General features: G+C 35.5%; 1 protein-coding gene across 1 annotated transcript in view; it reads right to left on the bottom strand.

Moving 5' to 3' along the window:
- Window positions 1-14,107, bottom strand: part of LOC117329796 (E3 ubiquitin-protein ligase HERC2-like) — a 98,041-nt gene that overhangs the window by 66,529 nt on the left and 17,405 nt on the right. The window contains 7 exon segments of the mRNA XM_033887947.1: window positions 1,343-1,494; window positions 2,490-2,693; window positions 3,435-3,596; window positions 4,000-4,285; window positions 5,291-5,551; window positions 8,861-9,080; window positions 10,118-10,318. Coding sequence (XP_033743838.1) covers window positions 1,343-1,494; window positions 2,490-2,693; window positions 3,435-3,596; window positions 4,000-4,285; window positions 5,291-5,551; window positions 8,861-9,080; window positions 10,118-10,318 — 1,486 coding nt within the window.

The following is a 14,107-nucleotide window of genomic DNA, read 5'->3' as shown; positions in this document are numbered from 1 at the left end:
GCTAGTGATAAAGTGTCGGGACACTTTAACCCCTCAGCCACTGCGGCCCCTCAAATTAAAGAGGTTTTATTTCAATAAGGGTATGGTTCCATTATGAACAGAGATATACGATCATTTCATTTCAAAAAGATTTAATTTAAAATGATATACCGTATAGCGGGAAATTTTAGCGGGGCTTTAATTTGGCGATTTGGCGGGTCCGTATAAAGATCGCCAAAATCTAACACGTCAAATTTTAACACCGCCAAATAAAAAGACGCGAAAATTTCAATTTCCCAAATAGTTTCCGTTCCGACCGCCATTTACCTTTGATAACTCAAGAGAGTAACGACATATATCACATCATAATTATTTTTTGTGAAAACAAAGCCATCTACCCATACCATTCAATGAACTGATGTTAACACTTTACCTGTAGACTCATTGTTTAACTTACCTGTATACGTATACACATCATACAATAGATGACCATGGCAATATCTTATGGTTGATTAAATTCTCTTTGTCTGTTGCTTGTACACATACTCATATGTGTGTTTTCGTCTGAAATTTTTTGGTAATAGTTTCCGGTTTCGAGAAAGAGGATCGATAATACACAACACACTTAATCAACATGAATTGAATGTATTGACATAACATAATTAGATTCTATCTCTATTTATCGGTAGGTAATATATATGCTCAACGCCAATTAAAACCCTAGATTTAAGGCAAATCGCTAAATTTTAACCCGCCAAAATTTAACTTTCAGTTTTCATGACCAAATCGTCAAATTTTATGACCGCTAAAATTTCCCGCTATACGGTATTGCTGCTTTAAATGACATAATACCCATAGTATTATTTATCAAATTGAATAAAATAAAAGTTTTATACAGAAAAGATACTCTAAAATATTAAAATATGAACACATTAGAAATGAAATTATTTGATAAAAAAATAGTAATTTTCATAATTTTCAGAAAAAAAAATCTTTTTTTTTTCTTTTCTGTTTTTTTAAAGTCTTTTAAAATCCATTTTGCTGGATTTTCTGAACCAGAAATAATCTCTTCTAATACATTTTATTCATTTTTTTTAATAATTAATTTTCTTTTTAAATTTTTTTTTTCCTGTTATAACCTACTTTAAGTGTAAAAATAACAAAAACTAGAACTCTTGAAAATAATAACCCAAGAATTTTTTTAGATTTAAAAGAAAAATTTTCAATTCAGGTAAAGTCCAACTTTATATAAAATAATCCAATTAATAGTTAAAATTGTTTTAAATCAAAACTTCTATCCTAATGCTGGCATCAAGTCACAGATTCCAAAGATGATTAACAGGGTGTCAGCAGTTCAACATACATGTTGTCTCCATGTCCCAGCCGACCGCCATCACCATTTCCCCAGGAGAACACTTCACCATCACTTGAAAGAGCTAGGAAATGTTTCCCATCAGGATGAGATGAAATCTTAACAACTTCTCGGTCGCCAAAACCAGTCACCAGTTGGAGTCCCTGAGTTCAGAAATGGAAATGGTTGAATGAGTGTCTGACTTTATTTATTGAATTTATCAACTATTAAGCCCAGCGGGTCAAAACACAATCTCTGAAATCAAAGTCAATAAGTATCAAATAGCATTGATTTGTTAAAATTCAACTGAACAGCAATATATATGGGTGGGCTTATTACAAAATAAAATGAAATAGTATTTGTTGAAAATTCTACTGAATGGAATATATATGGGTGGTCTTATTATCAGACATGGGTTTATTGCTGGGTGAAAATGGTATTAAATTGATGTGTTCTGAGTGGTGTTTAAATTTCATCATCAAAAATAGTTTGTCAAAGAAACAAGAAATATTAAATTAAATATTAAAATCTTAAGAACTTGCAGTCTTGTAATTAATATTACGAACAAATTAGAATTTTAAAATTAAAATTGAATTAAAATTTAAATTTCATGGCAGGGAAATAAAACGATGACACCAAAGGCATCAGAAATGATAATTCACCACATTTAACTGTCGTGTCCTACCATGTAATACAGAAATGTCCATAATCTCCTAAGACAAATGTGTAATGAAACTATTGTGATGTCACAAATAACTTATGACATCACAATAAATATGTGACATCACACGGTCTTCTCTGTAGAGAAAAAAACACTCTCCAAGTGAACCTAATATGTTTTACAGAAAATCATTTCTTTCTAAAATCTCACTTCAGAATCTATATTCCCATAAATATTAGTTATCAATTCACAGACCATGTCATATAGAATCTATTAATTAAAATTAAAAACATATTCATTCAATAACTTTTATATGCCATTCAACAAAAGGCTCATAGCATATCAAATCATAGAACTCATTTTTTAAATTTCCATTATATACATCGACCAATCATGCATGTAAGATTTTCTATAGCAACACCCTCTTTTGATCCTATGAATTTCCGTTAAGAAAATTACAAATATTGAAGAAAATAGTTTGAATGTAATCCGACGTACCGGTGACTCTGTGCTGTAATACATGGTATAAAGTTTTCCGTTTTTCGCCAACACCAGTATACACCTCTCGGCACAAGTGATCTGCATTATTCCTCCAACGTCCATGAAGAACTCCAGGAGATGTGGTCCCTGTTTGCTGGCCCCTGTAGCCCAAGCCTGCCAGCCCCAACTGTACACCTCCTGTGTGAGGCTATTTCTTTGTGACTGTCAAAAAGGAAATCAGAGATAAGTTCATACTCATATATGTGTAAATGACCTCAGTAAAGATATTCTAAACTAAATGTGAACTTAATCAATTTTAAACACCTGCAAAACAACTTATATCAACTTATATAAATCACACTTGTTGGCTCAGATGGGTCTTACAGTGGGAGGAAACCAGAGTACCTGGAGAAAACCCACATGGTTGGGCAGGTGAAATGTATGTAACCAAATCGCCATATTCTTAACTTAGTGCAGCGTGTATAAATTTAGTTTATATAGATATACAGATTATTTCAATTTGCTAAAGAACAAATAGAAAATAGGTGTAGGTAAATGAAACTAATATTCATTCAAATTGATGAAACTTGAAATATGAATTCAATATTGATTTAGACAACCCTTGAAAAAGCAGGTGATTAGACGTTTTACAAGGAATATTCATTGTGTATATCTATATCAAATCCAGGTAATATCATGTCTTCTGATCAAAACATAAGTCATTTGATTTCAGCATTTTTTTTAACAACTTCAGCTGCTGATGTTGATATCAGGCTGACCTCACAAAATCTGGAGAAAGTGAGATATGACAGATTCCAATGTACTTAAGTTAGTTTATATTTCAAAATGGCCGATCCTACAGAAAATTTCAATCCTCTATACCAATATGCACTTTATTCATTTACTCTATTTTAAACATCAGAATTATCTTTAGGATTAAGGAATCTCCCAGATGCGACCTACTTTTTGCGAATGTGAAGGTGGTAGGTAGGGGCTACAGAATCGGTCCAACTGTGACATGATGACCACGGCAGACTGTCTCAGGTCCACTGGCGTGTTTGTGTTGTCAGGATAGGACAAATAGTGTAGGAAACAGTCAGTCGGACTTACAGTATACACCTCCGACTGTAAAACAAACAATACAAATTATACCACGCTTATATATGGTACATAATTACACAGGTAAATTACACATGCAAGTTATACAGGTATATCAACCAGGCCTCAACAATCCTGCACTTTAAAGCTTTAAACCATAGCAAAAAAATACAGAATTTAAGAGAATTTCAAAAATAACAATTTTTTCCTAATATAATTTGATTCTTTTATAAATCCAAAATTTTACATCACGGAATATTGATGAAAGCAGGAACACACAAATTACGGCTATAAATAGCACAGCTACACAGGTAAATTACATATGTAACTTAATTACAATACATATTACAGCTATTAATTAAAACAATTTTACAATGTTTTCCAAATATCTAAAATAACAAAAATATTCTGAGAATTAAGCATGACACACCTCCTCCCATTTAGTGACATCATAATGGCGGGATTTCACCATTTGGATATTCTGGAAGCGTTTCAGGAAAGGAATGAGCGGAGCACTGTGAAGGCTGCTACTGACGCGGTTGTCAAATTCGTGACGACTGTTATTCCACAGGTTCAGTAGCAGGAGCACTGAGCTGAGAATGTGACTTAATGAGCCTCTCTGTATGGAGAGTTCCAACAAGAGAGATAATGCAGTTTGTTGGTCCTGAACTGGGATTTTACTTGGTGTCTTGGAGCCAGCACTTCCACTCAGATCACTGTGAAGAATAAATTCAAAAAGTTCATAAATCCATTGGATTAAGGCAGAGTGTACATCCGATCAATTTATACTGCACCTTTAAACAAAGAAGAGTTCCAAATCGTTCTTTGTTCTACCATTTAAAATGTAATATAAGACAGAAATGTATTCACTATTATAGGTTTTCTTTTCAAAACTAGACTTGTCTGTGCAATACAAATGCCCTTGTCAGTAACCTAAAAGAAATTTGGACCTATTTAGAGTAATTGCCTTTGTTAAGAGCTATAATCATGACTTTATTTAAACAAGTACGGGGTAACTCGAGAGTAGGACTAGAACGAAATATTGAAAGAGATTTTACAATTTGTCCATACTTTTTATGCATTATTATTTTTTTTTTAAATTCCTGTTGGATTTCGGCAAGGCTCTCCAATTTTGTTCCCTTTTTTGTGAAAATTTTAATTCAAAATTCTTAAAACAAATGGCCATTACTCTGAAAATATATACTGGCCATAAATAAAAATCAGAACCTAACCTTTGTATTATCATTACCATAGACACCCTAATTACAAATAATAGTTCCATATCCGTTAAAGAGTAAATAAGCAGAAATGAAATTCCGACTGAATGACAGTCTAGGTAAATCTAACACTATATGCCGCCATGCCATTAAATGAGAGGGCTGTAAACAGAAAACAGTTCCACAAATAAATAATTATAACAATTATTTAAAGTGTTAAAATTTTAAAGAAAAACAGCACCTAAGCCTTACAGGTAAATGAATGATTGAATGAAGGATGGAATAAGGATAAAGAGAACATGCAATGTCTACATAAGAAAAGCATTCTAAATAGTTAATTATTAAATATCTTATATTTTTTTCATAAAGTTAAACCAATTACCCCATAAGTAACCAAAACTTTTTTGATCATTAAAGGATGTATTTGTTCCTAAACAGGATAAACACTTCATATTCAGGGTTGAAACCATATAAATAAGGATGAATGCAGTGTAAGGACCTTACCCAGCCACAACCGAGTGTAGGAACTTGGATGCCCTCTCAACGACCTCCAGCCACACGGACGATACAGATCCTTCATCAAACAGCGTGGCTTCTGGGAGGGATTGTAATGCTTCCAGTGACTCCTGCAATAGCTCGCTACATAAATCTGCATCCTCTCCCGACCGCCAGGCACGGCGTAGGAATGCAAAAGCAAAACTGAGGGCAGCCCTCGACCCAACACGTGCTAGACCCATAGTGGCTTTCTCGGCAGGTTTCACAGAACTAGGGAAGAAAGGAGGTCATGGTAAGGGAAGCAACTCTGAACAAACATTCAATTACATGGACAATCTTTCAGATAGATCATCTTTGGCCAGCAATAAGCCCATGACTGATAACAGGCCCATCCGTGTCTATTGTAGTTCAGTGAATAAGCTGACAAATGCTACTTTTATTGTCCAGCAATAAGCTCACCCATGTCTTTTGTAGTTCAGTGAATAAGCTGACAAAAGCTACTTTTATTGTCCAGCAATAAGCTCACCCATGTCTTTTGTAGTTCAGTGAATAAGCTGACAAATGCTATTTTTATTGTCCAGCAATAAGCTCAGCCCCTTCAGCTTTGTAGTGCTGGCCACAAGCTTGATCACCATTACTGGTTTACAAGATAGTTTTTAAAAATATCTAAGTTCATTTTCAATGAATTTCAGTATAAAACTATTTTCTGATGAAAACAAGATTATGTTCTGGAAGAGATTGGTAAAATACTAGCCCCACCCCCAACCCCTCCATTTTCTTATCTTTTCTTATAGGAATTTTTAATCATGGTAGGAAAATCTTTGATTTCTATCTGTTTTCAAATTTTAATATTCGATGTAAATCCAAACATGGGATATTTACTAAATCATATTTACTATCATATTAAACTTTTTATTTGAATGCATATTTTAGTTTGTTACAATGAAGGAAATATAGACAGGCTCTTTCTTCCATTATCATATCATACTGTAACAAGGGCCCAATGGGCCCAAATCGCTCACCTGCAATGCAGTGATCTTTTCGTATATGGATCCTGCAGTTATTTGAAAGCATGCTACAGGACCAATATAATGTCTCTCTGCACTTTGGCTTTTCACTAAAAGTCATTTAAAGATTTAAGCATACTTGATCGACGTGACCTTGAATGAAGGTCAAGGTCATTCATTTGAACAAACTTGGTAGCCCTTCACCCCAGCATGCTACAGACCCAATATCAACTCCCTGGGACTCTTGGTTATTGAGAAGAAGTTGTTTAAAGATTTTAGCCTTTTTGACCCCTGTGACCTTGAATGAAGGTCAAGGTCATTCATTTGAACAAAATTGGTAGCCCTTTACCGCAGCATGCTACAGACCTAATATAAACTCCCTGAGACTCTTGGTTATTGAGAAGAAGTCGTTTAAAGATTTTAGCCTTTTTGACTCCTGTGACCTTGAATGAAAGTCAAGGTCATTCATTTGAACAAACTTGGGAGCCCTTCACCCCAGCATGCTACAGGCCAAATATAAGGCCTCTGGGACTCTTGGTTATTGAGAAGAAGTCGTTTAAAGATTTTAGCCTTTTTGACTCCTGTGACCTTGAATGACGGTCAAGGTCATTCATTTGAACAAACTTGGTAGCCCTTCACCCCAGCATGCTACAGACCCAATATCAACTCCCTGGGACTCTTGGTTATTGAGAAGAAGTCGTTTAAAGATTTTAGCCTTTTTGACCCCTGTGACCTTGAATGAAAGTCAAGGTCATTCATTTGAACAAACTTGGTAGCCCTTCACCCGAGCATGCTACAGACCCAATATCAACTCCCTGGGACTCTTGGTTATTGAGAAGAAGTTGTTTAAAGATTTTAGCCTTTTTGACTCCTGTGACCTTGAATGAAAGTCAAGGTCATTCATTTGAACAAACTTGGTAGCCCTTCACCCCAGCATGCTACAGACCCAATATCAAGTCCCTGGGACTCTTGGTTATTGAGAAGAAGTCGTTTAAAGATTTTAGCCTTTTTGACTCCTGTGACCTTGAATGAAGGTCAAGGTCATTCATTTGAACAAACTTATTAGCCCTTCACCCCAGCATGCTACAGACCCAATATCAAGTCCCTGGGTCTTTTGGCTATTTAGAAGAAGTCGTCTAATTTTTTTTTAGCCTTTTTGACTCCTGTGACCTTGAATGAAAGTCAAGGTCATTCATTTGAACAAACTTGGTAGCCCTTTACCCCAGCATGCTACAGACCCAATATCAACTCCCTGGGACTGTTGGTTGTTGAGAAGAAGTCGTTTGAAGATTTTAGCCTTTTTGACTCCTGTGACCTTGAATGAAGGTCAAGGTCATTCATTTGAACAAACTTGGTAGCCCTTCACCCTAGCATGCTACAGGCCCAATATTAGGTCTCTAGGCCTTTTGGTTATTGAGAAGAAGTTGCTTGAATGGAAAGTTGACGCCGGACGGACGGCCGGACGGCCGGACGGACGGACGGACGACGGACGGACGACGGACGCCGCGCCACGGCATAAGCTCACTTGCCCTTCGGGCAGGTGAGCTAAAAATTACCAATTTTTGTGGGGTTTTTAATTTTCATTGATTTTATGGATATTCTTAATCAATGAACATTTAAAAAACTGTTGAAATTTTTTGTGAGTACTATTAATTCACAAAGCCAAGTGCCCACAAGAAAGGATTTTTACCAAAATTGGGTCCCACAAATAATTACGATTTTACAGTAGGGTGTAAAACACACATGGACAATTAGGTTTCTTGTGTGAGCATGAGAAGGACACATGCAATGCTAAGGAGATGTAAAGATTTCCACCTGTTGTTCAATCCCTACTGGACTGTTTTTCAACAAGATATTCTTAATATGAAAATGTGATGCTTTTGGGGAAATAATACATTTAAAATCAAAATTCCTTAGAAAAATCTATCCTTTTTCAGCCGCAGTACTTTTACTACAACAAGATGCTTAGCAACAATTACATACTACAGTGTATATGTACCTAGATATTTAGTTAATCAAGTTAAAAGTTCTGATTCAGGAGTAATATGGCAATTCTTTCTCCACTTTATGTTTTGTGTTACATAACTGTGATGATAGCAATGAAACATTTCAATACGTATACCTGGTCCATTGGGCGACTCATTGTTTAAATGTCAAACAATTCAGGAGGAGTAGGTTTTTATAATTTAAATATCAATCAAGTGTTACAATGTATTCCCTTTAGGTTCCAGATGCCTCAAAAAAAGTTTTATTGTTAAAGGGAAATCTTTTGAAATTTTGAGATTTTACAAATTCTAAGATTCCTTCCGGATTATTTTGCGGAAAATCTCGCGAAAAGTTTCCGATTGCACAATAATATATATTAGGAGAATCTAATTCACTTCCTCAAAATCCCACAATTCTCCCTTAACATTGATACCCTAGAAATATCCCTACTTCCTAAACACATTACCTCTGCTGTATGTTGAGGTTGGTCTGTAAATGTACAGTGATATGCATCATATCGTGAGACAAGTATTGCGATACATATACATATCGTACCATGGTGGATGCGTATCGTTAAACACAGTACCTCTTCTGTTTGCTGAGGTTGGTCTGGTTTGCCTGACTTTTCTTGGTAGGTGTGCGTCCCTCTGCTGGCGACTGACGACTGAGAGCGACAAAGTAGCGCTCCATGACGGCCAGTCGCTGCTGTAGCCGCGTCACTGACATGGAGCTGCATGCCGCCTCTGTACAAAGCTTTTGGTGTTCGTAAAGTTGGGATGTCAGACATTCCCATAGCTGGCTGGAATCTATCAAAACACATACACCCATACACTGAACACACAAACTTTCGTAATCTGTCTAAATAAAACCCTGAATAATATATTATTAATTTTTTAACGAATGTATTCCAAAAATCTCCCATTATGAATTAAACATTTTTGGCCATAAGGCTCTTACAGGTTCAAAATGGGCACATTAAATTGCCTCTTTATCCCCATGATCTGAAGATTATGAAAGTTGACGATGGGCTTTTTAACAAGTGCAATCAATGATTGCGAAAGCTCACCGGTGGCAGCAATCACACTATGCATTCATTTTTTTTTGTATGTATAATAAGCATGTCATTTTGAAATTGTATGTCACATAATATCGCTCCTAGACCTCTAATGGATGTATAAACCAAATAAGAAGGGTGTGGACTTACAAGCTTTCCAAAACTAACCCCAAAAATCTTTAAAGTGGGTTTTTGTGTCAAAAAAAGTAAGTCCACTAAATGGTAAAATGCCAAAAAAAAATCACAATTTTTTTCTGCATGATTTTGCCACAGCATCACTCCTGGATCTCTAATGACTGTATAAACCAAATTAGAAAGGGTGATAGGTGTATGCTTTTGGACTTACCCCAAAAACTTTAAAGTGAGTTTTGATGTCAAAAAAGTTAAGTCCACAAAATGGTAAAATGCGAAAAAATCACAACTTTTTTCTGCATGATTTTGCCATAACATCACTCCTACACCTCTAATAAATGTATAAACCAAATTAGAAGGGCATGAGGTGTATATTTTTGGACTTACAAGCTTTCCAAAAACTGGGACGCCGACGCCGGGGTAACAGCATTTAGCTCTCGGTTACTCGTAACTGGTGATCATGAGCTAAAAAGAGGTCACAGTACTTGTGTAGGAATTTGTTTGGGGGTTTTTGATGTTTTTTTGTATCGTTTATTTTTTGTTGGGTTTTTTCTTTTTCCAAATTTTTTTTTTTTTTTTCCTTTTTTTGTTTTTGTTTTTTTTGTTTGATTGGTTTTTTTTTTTGTGAGAGTGGATGAGGTGGTGACAATTATATACCTGGCTGTTGTCCCCATGTCCAGGAGTCTATCAGAGGAGAGGAGGGTTTGGGTCGATGGGCCTCCTCCTGTTGCCGAGTTTCCTCCTCTTTATCCAGCAGTTGACAGGGTGTACAGTTACATCCATTGTTCGGGCCACAGTGTCCATTACAACATCTGCAGGTCAGGCCCCACATACCACAATAGTACTTCCCAGTCTCTCCTACAACAGGAAATAATATCATACAACTCACCTACAACAGGAAATGATATCATACAACTCACCTACAACAGGAAATGATATCATACAACTCTCCTACAACAGGAAATGATATTATACAACTCACCTACAACAGGAAATGATATCATACAACTCACCTACAACAGGAAATGATATTATACAACTCTCCTACAACAGGAAATGACATCATACAACTCTCCTACAACAGGAAATGATATCATACAACTCTCCTACAACAGGAAATGATATCATACAACTCACCTACAACAGGAAATGATATTATACAACTCACCTACAACAGGAAATGATATTATACAACTCTCCTACAACAGGAAATGATATTATACAACTCACCTACAACAGGAAATAATATCATACAACTCTCCTACAACAGGAAATGATATCATACAACTCACCTACAACAGGAAATGATATTATACAACTCTCCTACAACAGGAAATGATATTATACAACTCTCCTACAACAGGAAATGATATTATACAACTCTCCTACAACAGGAAATAATATTATACATAGATATACTGGTTTATATTTTTTGTTTAACGTCCTATTAACAGCCAGGGTCATTTAAGGACGTGCCAGGTTTTGGAAATGAAGGAAAGCCGGAGTACCCAGAGATAAACCACCGACCTTTGGTCAGTACCAGGCAACTGCCCCACATCGGTTTCGAACTCACAACCCAGAGGTGGAGGGCTAGTCATAAAGTGTTAGGAAACCTTAATTATAATATAACCACTCGGCCACCACGGCCCCCAATGGTATACAATCATCAGTGACAGATATAACACTGAACAATACTAAATCTCCCACTTGGTACCTTGTCCTTTTGTACCAAAAACAAATCAGTAGCAAACAATTTTGACGAAGAAGCAGTGTAATGTTGATCAGTCCAATTGAACTTGAGTTATTGACAGGAAATAATACAGATGGACTGAATAGTGCATAGATAGACAGATAGACTGAAAGACAGATGGATGAAGACATTACAATATCCCTTTTTTGATCTGGGATATAAAAAGTCTTCACTCTACCAACATTTAAATTCAATTGTTACATACATTCATTCACAACCATCACCGTCGAATGATTTTAATTATCAACCACCTAGGGTCAAAAATCATGTCACTACTATATGTGTTACTATAAATAGAATTGTCAATATCCTCCATCTTCTGCCTTTATTTTGAATCTGATTCTCATAAAACTTCATGCATTTTTCATGCATTTGTTTTAAGTTCCTTATATGAAGCGATTAGCGTTATCACCTCTACTGAAGAACTAGAGTAAGGTCAGAGGTCAAGGTCATATGTCAAGGTTAAATGTAAAACTCGACTAAAGAACTAAAGTAAGGTCAGAGGTCAAGATCAAATGTCAAGTTAAATGTAAAACTCTACTGAAGAACTAAAGTAAGGTCAGAGGTCAAGACCAAATGTCAAGGTTAAATGTCAAACAAGCTGTACTCACAGAGATGCAGTTATATGATTCTGTACTGACACAAAGGCCAAGGTTAAAGTTCAAGGTTGTACAATATGTTTTGCTCATAAAAACAGGAAATAAAGATGTAATTGAGAGAGTGCAACTAGCTGTAATACAGATGTCATAAGTGAACTGGATATTTGGACATTACATATTTGCAGGGCGGCAACATTGCACAATGTACATGTCCTGCACCAAAAACTGGGACGGGTGGGTGGGAGTTGGTGGTTGGCGGTTGGTTAGACTAGACACCTGTCTCTAGAATATCAAAATCGTAAATTAAATTGAGGTTTATGATTTTGGTCTTGAGGATACATGTCCTATTCTTCAAACCAGGGGGAGATAATCTGGTATTAGAATTTAGTGGAGCAATTCCAACAAAAAACTTAGGGGCTGGTGGCCAGTGTGGGGGTTGATGTGTGGGTGGAGAGAAAGAAGCGGGAAGGGGAACAAAACCCATCACTGTATTTACTGTCGTGCTATGCTGCATGTGGTTTTACTATTACTAGGTATACACATGTTTAGTACATACCAGTGGGGTCAATGTAGTTGTTTTGGCACATGCCAAGGGACCATACAATGAGCCAAGCACATGGTTATCATTACCTTAGTTAGTATATAGGCAAGTACATAATACAGTTATTCTACAAAAACATTGTAAAATATTTACAAATAGGTTTAATGGTCAGTCGAGTTGTTTCACGAGTTTTACAAAAAGGTCTGGTATTAAAGTGAAGGCAAATAATGTTTTTATTAGCATTAGAAAATACACATTTATACTTTCCAGGGGTGGAATTTACATTGGGGAAATTTTACAAAAATTACAATTTTAGGCATTAATTTTAATGAGGAATTTGAAAACTACATCAAATTACCAGGCATAAACAAAAGTTGTCCGAAGACAACATAGTTCGCCGAGTGGGGTAAAATTTTGAATAATATTTTTAAAATATGTCAGAAGTCACAGTCAAGATCAGCAGGTCTGCAAATGTAGTATCAATGGTAATTAGGCCTTGTTACAAGAAACACAAGTCAAGTATAGAAGGTTTTCGCTTTTGTAAAATATAATTTTTTTTTATTATTTTATTTATTTATTTTTGTTAATTATTTTTGTCGGGTATATTTGACTATCTTACATTAAGCTGTTTCAACTCTTATAAAATCAAAAAATTTTAATTATTTATTTTCAAAGATCTCAAATAAAAAATCTATTTTCAATTTCCGGTATCTTGATTACTTTAACTTGTTTCTTATATATAGTCACGAATGATTTTGTCTTCTATTCTTCATATTTATCACCAAGCAAACAAGACATATTGGCCTTGCCAGCATCCTCAGACAGAAAGTGTATATACACAGACACGACACAAGTCTTTGGCATTATATCTCCATACCGACCAAGCCCAGGCTTCGTCAATGATGACCTCTATAATGAAGAGACACTTCGCCATTCTTTGGTGATCAACAGGTTGGCATGACGGTATTTATATGAATCTGTCATGCTAAATTTCCTGTCCCTGTTGTGTGACTTGACTTGTATCCAGAAAAGTGTCAGATTTTATGAGACATTTTTTTCCCCTCATTTTATTTACTGATGTGTACAAAGTGAAGACAGACCGGGGTATAGGGAGTACATACTAATACATATACTAGTACACTAAGCCATGTAACTCTATATATATCTAGGGAATTCTGTCAATCTCTCGATCCAGGGAACTCTGTCAATCAGACAACATGGCTTGCCACTGTAGCAAAATCAATACAATTCAACTGCCTACAGATACATGTCTAGTGCATAAATATAATCTACAAACCATTCTGACAGGCATATAATATGATATGTGCCCAAAATGATTAAAATCTGTGACATGGTATCGTTTTTTGTTTTAACTGGAAAAAGTTGAAGTGATAAATAGATTCTTGTGTCCATTGTAACAGTCTCTCATTTTCACTATGGAAAATTAAACTTTGTAAACATGTCTGAAGCATCTACAGCCAGTGCAGCCTCCACTCGGAATTCTACCTGACATGCCTCATTTACTGGACAGAAATTCTCCCTAGCAAAGTCAGCAGAAAGCAGCTAGTGTTTAACATGGTTTTAAGTTATGAACAAAATTTCTCCCTTGCCAAAATGGCTAGAATCACATATATTTACCATAGTTATATAAATGATAAATAGAATCTTAAACTCTGGTTCTTTTCAGATATGAAATTCATCAATTTGTTTCATAATCTAATATTATGGAAATATGATTGAAAATATCTTTAAAGTAT

The sequence above is a fragment of the Pecten maximus genome, chromosome 6, assembly GCF_902652985.1.
Source record: "Pecten maximus chromosome 6, xPecMax1.1, whole genome shotgun sequence".
NCBI lineage: Eukaryota > Metazoa > Mollusca > Bivalvia > Pectinida > Pectinidae > Pecten > Pecten maximus.
Note: the sequence above shows the minus strand (reverse complement) of the source record. Positions and strands in the feature narration are given on the sequence as shown.